The sequence below is a fragment of the Mchenga conophoros genome, linkage group LG9 (genome assembly GCF_057382185.1).
Source record: "Mchenga conophoros isolate Kocher_MC1m ecotype Shallow Benthic linkage group LG9, M_conophoros_male_GT1.1, whole genome shotgun sequence".
NCBI classification, from domain to species: Eukaryota; Metazoa; Chordata; class Actinopteri; order Cichliformes; family Cichlidae; genus Mchenga; species Mchenga conophoros.
The window spans coordinates 9196258-9211240 of record NC_140534.1 but is presented as its reverse complement, the minus strand read 5'-3'; the positions used below and the strand labels follow the sequence as shown (position 1 = coordinate 9211240).

Below are 14983 nucleotides of genomic sequence, written 5' to 3'. Positions count from 1 at the left end.
AGGTATCATTATTAGTGCTCTAATCATGACCTACCATAACATTAAGATGGACTGTATAACACGATGTAATTTTTTCTACAATCATATCCCTGTTTTGAGTCGGTAAGGTGGAATAAGACACTGGAATGAAGATGAGGGATAGCTACATATCAACTTGGCTGATAGATGATATTGATTTTCCTCTACCTTTCCAGTGCTGCTAATCTAAGCCCCGTAGATTTTGGGAAATTTGAGATAGCTAGAGAAGGACCTTTATGACGCGACCACACCACCATGCAAATCTTCAAACATTCCCATTTCCTGTGTGAGATATAGTGATAGCGTCTCCCATTTTCCCCATTCTCTGCGTGATTTTTTTCTTTGCTCACGGTGGGCCTTGATATGATATCTAAGAAGTACTTCACCGAGTTGTGATTGACAGCTCTGCAGAATAACACTGTAGGATTGGGAGATAAAGGAATATGGATATTTGTCACGAAGCAACAGTCAAGAATATTAAAGTGCTGGGATTTCACCTTCGTGAAACGTCCATTGTGATGCAAAACTTAACCTGGCCTACCTTTTTTTTTTTTTTTTTTTCATCAACAAAACTGTCATTCACATAGTGTGGTGAAAGGGGGGAAATGCAATGCGTGGTGTGACTGTATCCCAGCGTAGTGGAATGATGTGTGAATGCATTCGCAGCCTCGTGCACGCTCACTCGCCCTGCAGCCAGAGGTTGTATATCAGGTTTGATTAGTGTTGCTGTGACTCTAATTGGAGCCTCTGTCCTGTGGCTGTGTGTCAGTTTGGAGTCTCACGCTGAGGCTCCCCTCCCCTTCCCCTGTCCTTCACCCTCTCTGGTAACCCCTCATCCGCTAAGCATTCTCTAGCAGCCCCTCCTACCTCGTGCAGTTGTTTTCCTTTCGTTTCCATGTTCAGTTTTCGCCTCCCTTGCTCCCGCCTGTGGTTCTCCATAGTCTTAACAGGTGGAAATTTTTAGACATTTCAGGGAAAACTGCAGCTGAATTTATCTGAATGACGCCGCATTTGTTTTACTGCAGCGTTACAGTTCATGCCACTGTCCAATATACACAACCTGCTCTTTGCCTGGCTTTATTTCTCCTCACCACCACACCCCCCATTTGCCGCCCCTCCTTCTCCCCGCTCTTTCTCCACCCTGCCTTCTGACCGAGACAGAGAGAGGACACATGTCCCTCCTGGGAAACCTCAGCCCCAAGGTTCAGTGAGTTCTATCGCTTCGGTCCAGTCACTCTCCTGTCGTCTTTAATCTCTCACCAGCAGGCAGACAGGTAGATAGACTGACAGTAAGCAGACAGCTGGGCTACTGTCATTAGAAATGGCTATATATGTGTGTGTGTGTGTGTGTGTATGTGTGTGTTTACACTTTTTATTATTAAACTAGCACTCTGTAGGCAGAAAGATGAAAAATGCTATTTGTACATTAATCTATTTAGAGAGAAGTTACGTTTGTATATCACTCGGTATTTATTTCAAACATCAGTTGCTATGAGACAACACGGTGACAGCATTGCAAAGAAGCAAAGAGTGTCTGAAAACTAAACCAGAAGGAGATATAATGGTACATTTTAGATTCCATCTATCAAAGTCCCATTACTGGCAACCATACGCTGCAGTGTTTTCTGGGAGCTTCATGGTTTGAATAGATGCCTTAAAGCCACTGGAGGGTTATTTTAATGTACTCTGAGTGGAGAAAAGATAAGCTTGTAAAGTGTAAGAATTTCAACCTCAAGTGAGAGAAGCGCAAGTTAAATGTTGACTCAGGCTCCCAGCTGCAGCCTGTTCCCCCCCCCCCCCCCCTATGTTCAGCCGTATCGGCCCAGCAGATATGCCACTGTCACCCAGCCCGAATGGGAGTGAGCACTGGAGGCCACCGTTGAAATGAATCAGATCCATCACTGTCTGCAGGGGAGAGGAGCTGAACAGCGCAGCCTAATGCATCAGAGTGGTGGTTGAGGCAGCGGGGGGCTTCAGTGGGTGCACTATATCCAGGCCACCCCAGTCTGTGAAAATTGCATTGATTTCATCACCACCTTGCTTTGTCCACTGGCCTGAAGTGAGGGAAGTTTTTGGTAAAACACAGCAGTGGCTTAAGCTTGTTTGGATTGCTGCTTGGGGGGCCAAAAAAACTACACCAGACACATTTTCCTTCATGTAATGTAGCCAAAAATCTTTTAACTGATGAGGACCCAAACATGAAGCACCTTAATGGAAATATGAAACACAGTGTGGCAGTTGCAGATCTAAAACATGCACACAATTAAATTGCCCAAGGTCTTCCTGAAATCCTTTTTTTCTTGTGGCAGGGCTTGGAGCTTGTTCCATGTAGAAAAAGATTCTTTCAAAGACAAAGACGAGTGTTTCAGCAGGCGGGTTCATGCTGCTGATGGCCCATGATTAATCCCATGTCTGAGGAGAACCTGGTCTATTCTTACCGCCATTAAAGCAGCAGCGATGAGTAGCCTGTGCCTTGGGTTAAATTAGATCCCCCCCCCCCCAACCTTGGAATAGAGGAAAAAAAACCTTCAGCGTGATTAAGGTCATATTCATGTCTAACAAAGCAGGGGGCTGCTCTGTGTGGGTGCTATTTTTAATGTAGCACAAACCCGGAAGGTCTCCATTTGCCTGATTCAAAATATGACAAGTGTCGACACTTTACTGCAACCATCCAAGTTTTAAAGCACCAATCTCAATTTGCCCGGGAACACTCAGTCAGCCAGGTCACAGAACAGCAGTGACTCAACAAAGCAGGGAGTCGGACGTAAAAAGGTCGACGTTAGAAGAGTTGATGAAAGTTTTCAGAATGGCGTGTCTTGGAAGTGAATCCTAATGCCAGCAGATAATGAATTTAACAAGCGACCAGACAGAAGAGACAGGTTGGAAGAAAGTGTGTTATTTATAATATAGTCACTGCAGTACACACACAAACACATGCGCCTCCAAACACACAGACACGCAGACACTATGCACCGCCACTCTGAACCAGAACAATTAATCCTTCTGTTCTGGCTTCACAGATAGCCTCTGTTTGAAAAACCACCATTCTGCCCCAGATAGTCAAGCAGTAAGATTGGTCACAGCCAATATGTTTGAAACATTGTAATTGCATCTCTGCTTCAGACTGTTTAATTTCTCTTTCTATATCTGAGTTCTGTTAATATATCGTCACATGTGTTTAAGCAATTAAATTTTCGAAAAGTCATTTCAGTTCCATTATTTTTATTCAGCCACTCTTGCCGAGTGTTCTCTGTCTTTAAGCGCGCAGACTGATGCCCGAGTGGCAAACCTCAGTCTCGTGCGCTAATTTCTTTTCCCGCGATCACTGTTTGCTCTCTTTCTTTGACTGAGCGATTTCAACTTTCTGTCAGTCTGATTCAAACCCTGTCCCGTTGTCTCATTACGACCCGCCATCGCCACGTTTGTCTGACGCACAATCAAGCGTGCGCTTTTTAAATTAGTTGTTCACCATAGAAAAGTTAATGATATCACAATTATAGACTAGATAGGAGAAACCTGCAATTACAGTTTTCTATTTGCATGGAGGTTATTTCCCTGACGAAAATGAGGAAAGCCGAGCGTTGTTCAGCACGAATGTAGAAATTTGGAGTAGACTTAGTTGAGAAGTGTGCCTCATACATAGAACAAATGGAAATAGAAATAAATGGAGTATGAAAAGTCCCATATGTAGCTATCACACAGCTAACATACAGACCTACCATAGTTGGTTTGTGTGTGATATTGAATGTCATGTTAAGTTCCTCAGTTTATCAGTGGGGCGATCGTGGCTCAAGAGTTGGGCGTTCGCCTTGTAATCGGAAGGTTGCCGGTTCGAGCCCCGGCTCGGACAGTCTCGGTCGTTGTGTCCTTGGGCAAGACACTTCACCCGTTGCCTACTGGTGGTGGTCAGAGGGTCCGGCAGTGTCCGGCAGCCTCGCCTCTGTCAGTGCGCCCCAGGGTGGCTGTGGCTACAATGTAGCTGCCATCACCAGTGTGTGACTGGGTGGATGACTGGATATGTAAAGCGCTTTGGGGTCCTTAGGGACTAGTAAAGCGCTATATAAATACAGGCCATTTACCATCAGCTGCCCTCCTCTTGAAAGAAACTGATTAATATGGGAGCAGGCAAAAAAGACCTCTGTTTGTTATTAAACGCAGTCAGAATTCCTTTACATAAAAAGGTTTATTAGAAAAGTCCAATCTTAACTAATGTGTGGAGACTTCATGTAATGCCAGTGAATCAATCAGGCCCCATCTTATCTTAAAGACCTCATAGTACCATATCACCGCAGTAGAGCTCTTATCCCTCAGACTGCTGGTTTACTTGGGGTTGCTATGATATTAAAAGTAGAATGGGAGGCAGAGCCTTCAGCTTTCAGGCTCCTCTTCTGTGGAACCAGCTCCCATATTGGATTCAGGAGACAGACATCCTCTCTGCTTGTAAGATTAGACTTAAAACTTTTATTTTTAATAAAGCTTAGAGTTAGGGCTGGATCAGGAATCCTCCCTTAGTTACGCTGCAAAAGATCTAAGGTGCTGGGGACTTCCCATGATGCAATGAATGCTTCTTCTTCACTTAAGTCTTGACAGTACACTCTGTGTTTATAGGCCACTCTGCATTTAATCATTAGTTATTGTTAACCTCTGGCTCTCTTCCATAGTGTGTCTTCTGTCCTTTCTCCCTGACTGAGCCTGGTTCTGCCAGAGGCTTCTTCCTGTTAAAAGGGGTTTTTTCCTTCCCACTGTCCCCAAGGTGGTTGCTCATAGGTTCTTGTCTGATGGTTGGGGTTTTCTATGTATATGTTGTTTTTTTACTTTAAAGTGCCTTGAGGTGACTGTTGTTGTAGTTTAGTGCTATATAATGTCCAACATGCACAAACTCAAATATTGTGTTTAAGAAAGTTAACTTAGAGGTAAATGTCTGTTTCTGTGTGTTCCAACAGCCTTTGCACATCATGATATTTCTAAGATATTTATCACACAGGTGTCTAAAAGCTGACAGGCTGATGATAAGCATGCATGCGGTTTGGTTTAGTTTCACTGATTTGTAATTCATCACATGACATATTATGCCTCTCTGTGCATTTGTGATGTTATTTATGACTGAGATCTCCTGCAGACATGGGCTTTTTTTTTTTTTTTTGACAGACTGGCAGTCGCGTTGTTTTGTTTTTTTCCACCAATCCTTCGTGACAGGTTTATGACAATTTGCTGGTAAAGCGCTGCATTAAACAAAAACATTCTTCTACAAGATACTTCACCACAAAATCATTTGTGCCTTTGTTTTCTATGTTTGTCGGGTAAGACTTTGCTCATTCTTTGCATCTGCAGGCTGAGTTGAAAATCAGAATGTGCTATTTTTACATTGTGGAGCTCGATCACAGAATTCAGGAGACATAATAAAAATATTTCTAGCTGTCTTTAGTGCCTTTCTGTCAACACTGCATAGATATAAATATAAAGGTTTATGTAAAGCATTCCCTATATTTTGACCTCTTCATACACTTTACAGTCTTGCACCTCTGGTTGCGTATATACCGTGTGGGACAATTGCTGCAGTGTCTGGCCGAGTGCATTTAGGTTCCTGAGAAATGCTTTTCTGGTTTCCCGTGTTCCCCGTTTCTTGAGCCATTAACATTTCACCTCGTATACAGCAACATTCTGTTTTTTGCTGTTCCTCGACAAATGAACCATGAGTAATCCCAACATTTACTACACTGACATCCTGACATGCATGACAGCTAATCAACATCAGCGCTTAAATGGAAGAAATGTGGCAGGCTTTATAGCAGAATGATGCGTAATGATGAAAGGGCAATGCGAGTAGTGTGGGGAGGGGTGGGAGGGTGGGTGGGGGTTTTCCACCAGACGTGATTAATACAAAACTGGCAACCACCATATTAAACGTGCTATATTAAACAGAGCAGGCATGTGGGTTTTTTTTTCCAGATATTCTATTATGTTTAGAAATGTAATAAAATGGAAATGGCATGGGTGAAATGGGAACGTTGTTGTAGAAACGGAGCTGAGGCGTGACTAAAACACTAAAATTTGGCTTCGTCAGTCCAAACAACATTCTCCCGGGTGCACTGTGACTTGTCAACATTCATTTAGACAAACTTCTCTTGGGTTTTTTCTTTATGTTTCTTTTTTACATCATGAGTGCTCATCATGAGTTGTCCTCTGTTGGCATACTTGCATATTATGCAACCATTGCATACTAATCTTGGATGTCAGATTGTGTTTGTGCTCTATTGATCAGCACTTCTGTTCAAATAGGGCCCAGGTTTAGCCTTGCAGCTACACCTACAGAGGTCGCTTAGATTCTTTGACCTCTAACATGCTAATAATGTTGGTAGTTTAAGGGCACGTTATTAGGCTGCTTGTATTCTTGTAAGAGATCTTTATTATTTGCACGAATTTGGATCTTTTCACAACTTCTTTTATTCAGTTGTATCCAAAGAAGGGAAGCACGCATGGCAAATACACAAAAGAGGCAGTATATTCAGCCATTGTCTGTTTTACGCACATTGGTTTGAATCCAATTAATGCAATTTTCTCATGAAAGGGTTCTGCTGAGCAACAGCAAGAATGACCTCACCTCTTCATAAATTGGTTTGTTTGCTATGACTCTTGTCTTTATTTGGAGAATGTGGCCAGAGACAGTAATGGGCTAGCTAAAAACACTGTTTTATTATTGATAAGAGATAGAAGACGGCACAGAAGTGAGATGAATGTGGCGCAGACTTTACTTCATGCTTTCACCTTAACATTGTTGCGTCATAAGGACTCATAGCCATAGTAACTCAATTAAATCTGTGAAGAGACTACATATAACAGCTGATTCTGTAAGTGAAAGAGCACCAAAACAATGTCCTCAGCATGCCAATAGGCCTGTTTGTAATCCATTCCAATAGTATTGCTGTTAGTCACTAAGAGACGGTTTATGCAAAGAGACAAGGGGGAAGGAAGTGGCTGGTCCTAACAAAAGACGCTCAGTCGGATGAGAGAAGGGCTGATCGATAGAGCCTTGAGAGAGCTATCAATCAGAGCCCCAGCCTAGTAAATTATGGTTTTATTAGTATTGAGCTGACCACTGCTGGGAGAGACCTTAAGACAATGAGATTCTGGCCCCGCAAAAGAGGCAGGAAAGGGAGGGAAATTTGTGTTGACCAACCCTCTGGCCACTCGTATGGACTGATTGAATTCAAGTTAGATAGTGACATGTAGGAACTAGAGCTCACCTGTTGTCATAGCAAATGGGAGTGATTCATGGGAAGGGATAAAGTGAGGGCACAGAGCAGTGCACTCTGGGAGATGGAGTTTGCAATGACACAGTGACTAAATTGAGAAAAGCGGATCACAGAGCAGCAGAAATGCAATTCCAGCGCTGCCGGGCCCTCATTCCCGGCCTGCTCTCTACGGACTAACTCATTTAGGAGCGGCAGGGGAAACTCAATAGGACCAATTGAGAGAATAATATATTGAATCTAGCGGTTGAGTGGGCTGCTTGGGCATGGCTGAGGACTGTGGAGGTGAAGTGTGTGCTTAGTTTCTGAAAACTCAAGTATTGTTGAGCAACATATGTAACTGTATGCAAATACAAATACACAGATGTACGCCTTTCACTTCACAGCATAGTGCTCGGGTATGAGTTATGTATGAGATTCTTGAACTGTTATTGAACTTGACAAATGTGCAGACCGGTTGTGACCCGCAATTATAAATCCTGTTGAATAAAAGAAAAGTCAATGGAAGCCTATTTGCTTGGTATGAGTAATCATGTGGTTTTCAGCGTAGAGCTACAAAAAAGTTATTAATGTGCGTGAGGAGAATGTTAAGTGTAAATACAGTATGTAAAAGCTTTGATCATTTTAAAAAACAACGAATGTTTTGTCATTTCTGTTGGAGTGCTAGTGAGCTAGATATCTTTAGTTTCATCTAACCCTACCTTTTTCTTGTGACAGATGAGTTGACAGCACCTGCCTAATATTCCCCTTTTGCTGTCGAAACAGCCCTGGCCCATCGAGGCATGGACTGGTTTCTTCACCAAGATGTTAGCAGCAGATGATTTAAGTTGTGGGGTGGGCCCTCCGTAGACTAGTTTGTCATGGAGAATTGGCGAATTTATAGGCCAGGTCAACACCTTAAACTCGTTGTCAAATGCTTTTTGTTTTGTGACAACGTACAATATCCTGCTGAAAGAGGCCACAGCCGTTAGGGAATATTGTTTGCATGAAAAGGTGTACACAGTCTGCATAGGTAAGTGGTACGTGTCAAAGTAACATCCAAATAAATAGTAGGACCTAAGGTTTCCCAGAAGAATATTGCCCAAAACATCACAGAACATCACATTGCCTCCACTGGCTTTCCAAGTAAGCATCACACACACCTGAGTTTGCACGTGATATAAAAGAAAGCACGATTGCTCTATTGTTCCATGATCCAGATCTTGTGACCTTTGTTGGCACTTTCAGCGGTCGACAGGGCCCAGCATGGGCACCCATACGGAACAAATTGCAATGCATTGTGTATTCTGACACCTTTCAATCAGAAAAATTGTGTTCAGGCTAATTGTTAAATTTAAGTCTCTGAACACTTGTTGCCTGTACTTTAAGTAGTATAAACACAATGCTAAAAACCTCCATGTACCAACCTGCAATTTATATTTTCATCACCAGAAACACTGACAGCTTATTATGACACAATTTTATTTATTTTATTGCTAATTTGCTGGTTCACTGAAGGACCATTCTGACACGTCCTAACACGGTAAACATTAATGTAAACAATCCAGTTAATTAACGCTGTTTTATTTATTGTTTCCTAACCATTCCAGTGAGCCATCACAGCACCAGGGCCTTGGCCTCTGCCGATCTAATTAATGTTAATAATTACACCTGTGTTTACCCTCCAATGACTGCATGACAAAACAGCTAATGTGAAAAGGGCCTATTTGTTTTTCAAGTACAAAACTACTTTGTTTTACTATGAAACTTTTGCTGTAACTGCTTTCATACAGCATTAAAAGTGGACAGCACTCGCAGGCACTGCACAACTTCCATACATGCTTGAAATATATGTAACAGAAAACCACGACATGTATTCTCCTGTATTCTTGCTGCATCCAGTGTGAGAGGAAAGAGCTTTAAAGTCTCACAGTATTTGAGTGCAGCCTGTAGATACAGTGGGGCAAAAAAGTATTTAGTCAGCCACCGATTGTGCAAGTTCCCCCACTTAAAATGATGACAGAGGTCAGTAATTTGCACCAGAGGTACACTTCAACTGTGAGAGACAGAATGTGAAAAAAAATCCATGAATTCACATGGTAGGATTTGTAAAGAATTTATCCGTAAATTGGGGTGGAAAATAAGTATTTGGTCACCTCAAACAAGGAAAATCTCTGGCTCTCACAGACCTGTAACGTCTTCTGTAAGAAGCTTTTCTGTCCCCCACTCGTTACCTGTTTGAACTCATCATCTGTATAAAAGACACCTGTCCACAGCCTCAAACAGTCAGACTCCAAACTCCGCCATGGCCAAGACCAAAGAGCTTTCGAAGGACACCAGGAAAAGTATTGTAGACCTGCACCAGACTGGGAAGAGTGAATCTACAATAGGCAAGCAGCTTGGTGTGAAAAAATCAACTGTGGGAGCAATCATCAGAAAATGGAAGACATACAAGACCACTGATAATCTCCCTCGATCTGGGGCTCCACGCAAGATCTCATCCCGTGGGGTCAAAATGATCATGAGAACGGTGAGCAAAGATCCCAGAACCACACGGGGGGACCTGGTGAATGACCTGCAGAGAGCTGGGACCAAAGTAACAAAGGTCACCATCAGTAACACACTACAACGGCAGGGAATCAAATCCCGCAGTGCCAGACGTGTTCCGCTGCTGAAGCCAGTGCATGTCCAGGCCCGTCTGAAGTTTGCCAGAGAGCACATGGATGATACAGCAGAGGATTGGGAGAATGTCATGTGGTCAGATGAAACCAAAGTAGAACTTTTTGGTATAAACTCAACTCGTCGTGTTTGGAGGAAGAAGAATACTGAGTTGCATCCCAAGAACACCATACCTACTGTGAAGCATGGGGGTGGAAACATCATGCTATGGGGCTGTTTTTCTGCCAAGGGGACAGGACGACTGATCCGTGTTAAGGACAGAATGAATGGGGCCATGTATCGTGAGATCTTGAGCCAAAACCTCCTTCCATCAGTGAGAACTTTGAAGATGAAACGAGGCTGGGTCTTCCAACATGACAATGATCCAAAACACACCGCCCGGGCAACAAAGGAGTGGCTCCGTAAGAAGCATTTGAAAGTCCTGGAGTGGCCTAGCCAGTCTCCAGACCTCAACCCCATAGAAAATCTGTGGCGGGAGTTGAAAGTCCGTGTTGCTCGGCGACAGCCCCAAAACATCACTGCTCTCGAGAAGATCTGCATGGAGGAATGGGCCAAAATACCAGCTACTGTGTGTGCAAACCTGGTAAAGACCTATAGTAAACGTTTGACCTCTGTTATTGCCAACAAAGGTTATGTTACAAAGTATTGAGTTGTATTTTTGTTATTGACCAAATACTTATTTTCCACCCTGATTTATGAATAAATTCTTTACAAATCCTACCATGTGGATTCATTGATTTTTTTTTCCACATTCTGTCTCTCACAGTTGAAGTGTACCTCTGGTGCAAATTACTGACCTCTGTCATCATTTTAGGTGGGGGAACTTGCACAATCGATGGCTGACTAAATACTTTTTTGCCCCACTGTAGATGGTTCGCTAGGCAACAAGACAAGACCTTTATTATGTTGCAGTTGGAGACAGAGCAGTGGCTTAACAGTTAAACCTGAGCAGGTGTTATTCTCACATACCTCACTGCTGTGCTGGTTTTCTATCTGTGTCATACTTTGGTGAAATTGAAGTTTTGCTAAGAAGTCCTAAAAGACTTGCGAGTCCACTTTGGGAGGCACAGGCATTAGGTTAAGGCTCTAGGTGGATGTGAGAAGCTAATGAAAGTGGGGTATATCTAGCCAGCAGAGAGGTGAGTTGTGCCGGGGGCAGGATGCAGCAGCTTAAGAATTGTAATTACAGCATTATGGTGGAGGTTGACTGGATTAGGGCCCCGGCAACAGGCTGAGACCAGGATAGAAGGCCAGGAAATGGCCATGGACTAGACATTATTAGCCTTGGTTGACAGCTTAAGACCATGCCTGTCAACACACTGCTTCTTCTCCCTTACTGAGTACTCAAGGTCAGGGAGATGCTGATGTGCAGGCAAAAAAAACAACATTTGTGCACAAGTCTGCACTTCCCACAGATGTATTTAGAACACACAGACACACACACACACGCAGATATGCAAGTGCACTGCACATTAAAGCATTGCCTTGAACACACAAACGCACATGCATGTTTAGCGAGTCCAGCGGGAGGGGAGCAGCTCCCGATCTCAGTGTAAGTCGCAGAGCTCTGCCCTCTCCCTCTGTCAACACGATAATCCACTCTGAAAATGACTAGATTAAAACACATTAAAAACGTGATAATATGATGAGACCCGGTGGTAAGAAAGGGCTAAACATCACTGAAAGACTTAAAGGAGCAAGCACACCTTTAGAAAAAACAAACCCCCCCAAAAATTAAAATAAAGAAATCTGCGTCTTCGCCAAGTTGCCCAATTGATGTTAGAATAAATGGGCTTGCTGTTATATCACAAAGCAGTTTTCTTTCTCCATTTCATTATCAGAATGTTTCCAGAATTGCCCATCACAACAGGATATCTTGACAACTGAATATTAGTTGGTGGCAAACTGTGCATGAACGTGTCACAGGTTTTCGTAGAAACCTGCACCGCTAAATATTCACAAGTGTGTTAGCAGAGGCAGCCGGGGCTAAAGCATTAGCATGCACAGAAGCGGATTTAATTAATACTGAATACACAAAGATTAAATTGCTGCAATTTTGACTTTGTGTTATGTTTATTCCAATGTCTGTTTGCCATAGAAGCCAGTAAATACATTTCACATAAACCTGTCCGACTCTTAGAGATAGAGGGGACTTGGTATTCCTTCTGAGATCTATTCCACTCAGTGCCTTCTGTACATAGTTTTCATATCACTTTGGTCCTTAGCTGCTCTCTCTGTTCCAATCTTTCCACATATTTCCACCTACCTCTTACCCAAAACCTTCCATCTTAATTCTGTCAAGCTCATGACAAGTCTCTGGCTGATCTGAGACAGATTAAAAAGTGCAGAGTGCAGGCTGAATAAAGGAGAGAAAAGCGAGTTAAATAAATCTTCATTTCAACAATTTGAACCTTATTGAGTCTGAATCATCTAGGGACGTGCTTTTTATTAAAAGGCTGGCAGTGGCCGCGGCTCTGATTGTAATTGCGTTGACCCAGCCCCCCCACCCCTGTTTCACGCGCACTCGTGCACGCTTCACTCCGACATCTTCTCTTATCAACACGCTGTCCCGATAAAGTCTTGTGCTTTCAACCTCATTAAACCTCTCATTTATATTAAACAGCCGATAAGTCCTTCTACCCCGGTATGCATCTCCCAGGACGCACAGCTCCCGCAAGGATGTGATTTTTACTGCACCCACAATTCACCAGGGCCGCAGCTCCCACACCCAATAATTCTCCCCTTTTTTTTTTTTTTTTGTAAAACCTGTCATTTGTTCACAAAAGCCTCAGCAGCACATCCTCTTCTTTTCTCTCCCCCTCGTCTCCATCCTGCTCCTCTGTCTCCCTGCTGCTCTTGTTGTTACATTTTTACTCCCCTTTTTCTTGGCCGGGAGCCAGCAGAGTGTTGTGAGACATCAATATTAGCTGGGGCCTCTTGGTTTAAAGCGTGCTTTAGAGTATAGAGTTGAGCCACGCTGGACTGTCTAGCTGCAAGGGAGCTATCTGTAATAGGTCCTGTACAGAGAGTTCTTTTCCAGTGGATTCCCCTGGCTGCCCACAAGCTGCTATAAAGAACTGTGAGAAATTAGGTTAATACCCAGGTTTTATTTTCTTCTATCTGCTTTTTATTTTTCCCTATCTACTCCCAAACTCTTGGTTTGGTTGTTTCTATCCAAAATACCACGTTTGACAGGCTGTTGGCTCTTGAATACTCAAGAATATCTGTGTACACTGGTCCCAGACGAGCCACTAACCATGTTCAGCTGTCAAGACTGACATACACTGACTGTGAGTGGGCTCAATAACCACCAGTGCAGCACATTGACCATGTGGCAAATGTCACTGGTCCATTTACTAGGGCTCATTGTTAGAGAGAGCTATCTATTGGCCTATAGGAAATCCATTGAGCTTTATCCAGCTCTGACTACTGCACGACCCGTTTCACACTGCTGAAGCAGAAAATACCGAGATGTAACCTGAGATTGATACTGAAGCACCGGTTCTATGTTTTTGGTGTATTGGTGGCACAGCACTGGGATCCATTCTACTGACCCATTTTTATGTGAACACCATGTGTGTATCACCTTGTAATCCTATATTCACAAACTGAAATAGAATAATACTGGTGGAGTATTATCTCACATGCATTGCAAGGCACTATGCCCACTTTGGCTGCTGATACTGTAGCAATAATTATATTGGATTTGGTCGTAAACAGCAGCACTGCACTGGCTTCAGACACAATTTAAACATTGCAACAATGGAAATCTTTTTCAGTTTACTTTACATTCTTCTATAGTTAAAAAAATGACCTATAGCTTTATTAAAATGTATTGTTTAAAAGTACAAGTTGTTCCTTCTGTTTTTATGTAATGAAATATCTTTCTATGATAAATGTGAGTGGTGAGCTTAGCATCAATATCAAATAAAAATTTTTAGTGCTTATCAGAGTTTGCTAATGACAAAATACCTGCAGAAGTATTACATAGCTACATAGCACTTTGTGTTTCGTGCAATAGGTGTAGACTAGTTAGCTAGTTAGCGAACACTGATATGCTAAAACCAATGTTGGGGTCATTGCTCAAAAGTAATATTTTACACATTATCTGTTGCTTTTCTTAAATGTTATTCAGTAGAGTATTTATTTACTTGATGGAAAAAGTACTTTGTTAAATCACTTGTTGCATTACTTTAGCGTTACTCTGTAAAACGACTTGAAACATGTTGTCATGTAACATAAACCATATGCTATAGTTCCACGTGCAAACACAAAATTCCGGATTCTGGGCTAGCTTAGCGTTAGCATGCTGTCTGTGCAGATGATCGCAAAGTGCTGAAGTTGTGTTAACTGATTGTAGCATAAGTGCGCAGGAAGAAAAAAAAAATTTTCTTTCTATTTGTGGTGTACAGATAACCGAAGAACCTTTGTAACTCAAGTAATGACATAATTGTAACTACTATGATGAATTTAATTACTCAGTTTAGTACAGTAACATGTTACATTACAGTTAAGAGTTACTTTGAATGTGTTACACCCAAAACTGGTTAAAACTAAGATGGTGATTGGTAGCTCCTTCTTTGTCACATCTTAGCATTGCAGCATTTGATTGTTCACGCTTGTTAGCATGTTGCCCTGTATTTGATGAGAAAAAGCAACAACAACAAAAAAAAATACTAATTTGACTCAGTTTCCTTTTTCAGTTTACGAATACTGTAAATACAATACATGATCCAAAAAAGTCACAGATTTGGAATGTATTTGAAACCTAAATCTGCACATTACTATATAGTTTAGATTAGGCAGTGTGATTGTTTGTCTGTCTGATGAGTTGTAAGCAAGTCTTTTCTCCCCGGTCCATGTAGGAAGTCCCTGGCAGCCCTTCATTTTTGGAGCACCCTCTTAACTCTATTCTGGAGAGCCATGAACGACGGATCTCCAACTCTCTCTATGAAACCACAGAGGGCCCAGACAGCGTCTCCACTCCACGAGCTAATACGATCGGACGCATTGGTGAGTGTAACATGTCAACACGTTTATTTCATTTTCCCTTTCTT

The 14983-nt window shown here is 42.4% G+C and overlaps 1 protein-coding gene across 2 annotated transcripts in view; it reads left to right on the top strand.

Moving 5' to 3' along the window:
* The window catches only part of LOC146566719 (partitioning defective 3 homolog), a 357883-nt gene that overhangs the window by 183727 nt on the left and 159173 nt on the right, over positions 1-14983 (top strand). For both annotated transcript variants that reach the window (XM_085286313.1, XM_085286312.1), the window contains exon 15: positions 14792-14939. In XM_085286313.1, coding sequence (XP_085142439.1) covers positions 14792-14939 — 148 coding nt within the window. The remainder of the gene's footprint in view (positions 1-14791; positions 14940-14983) is intronic.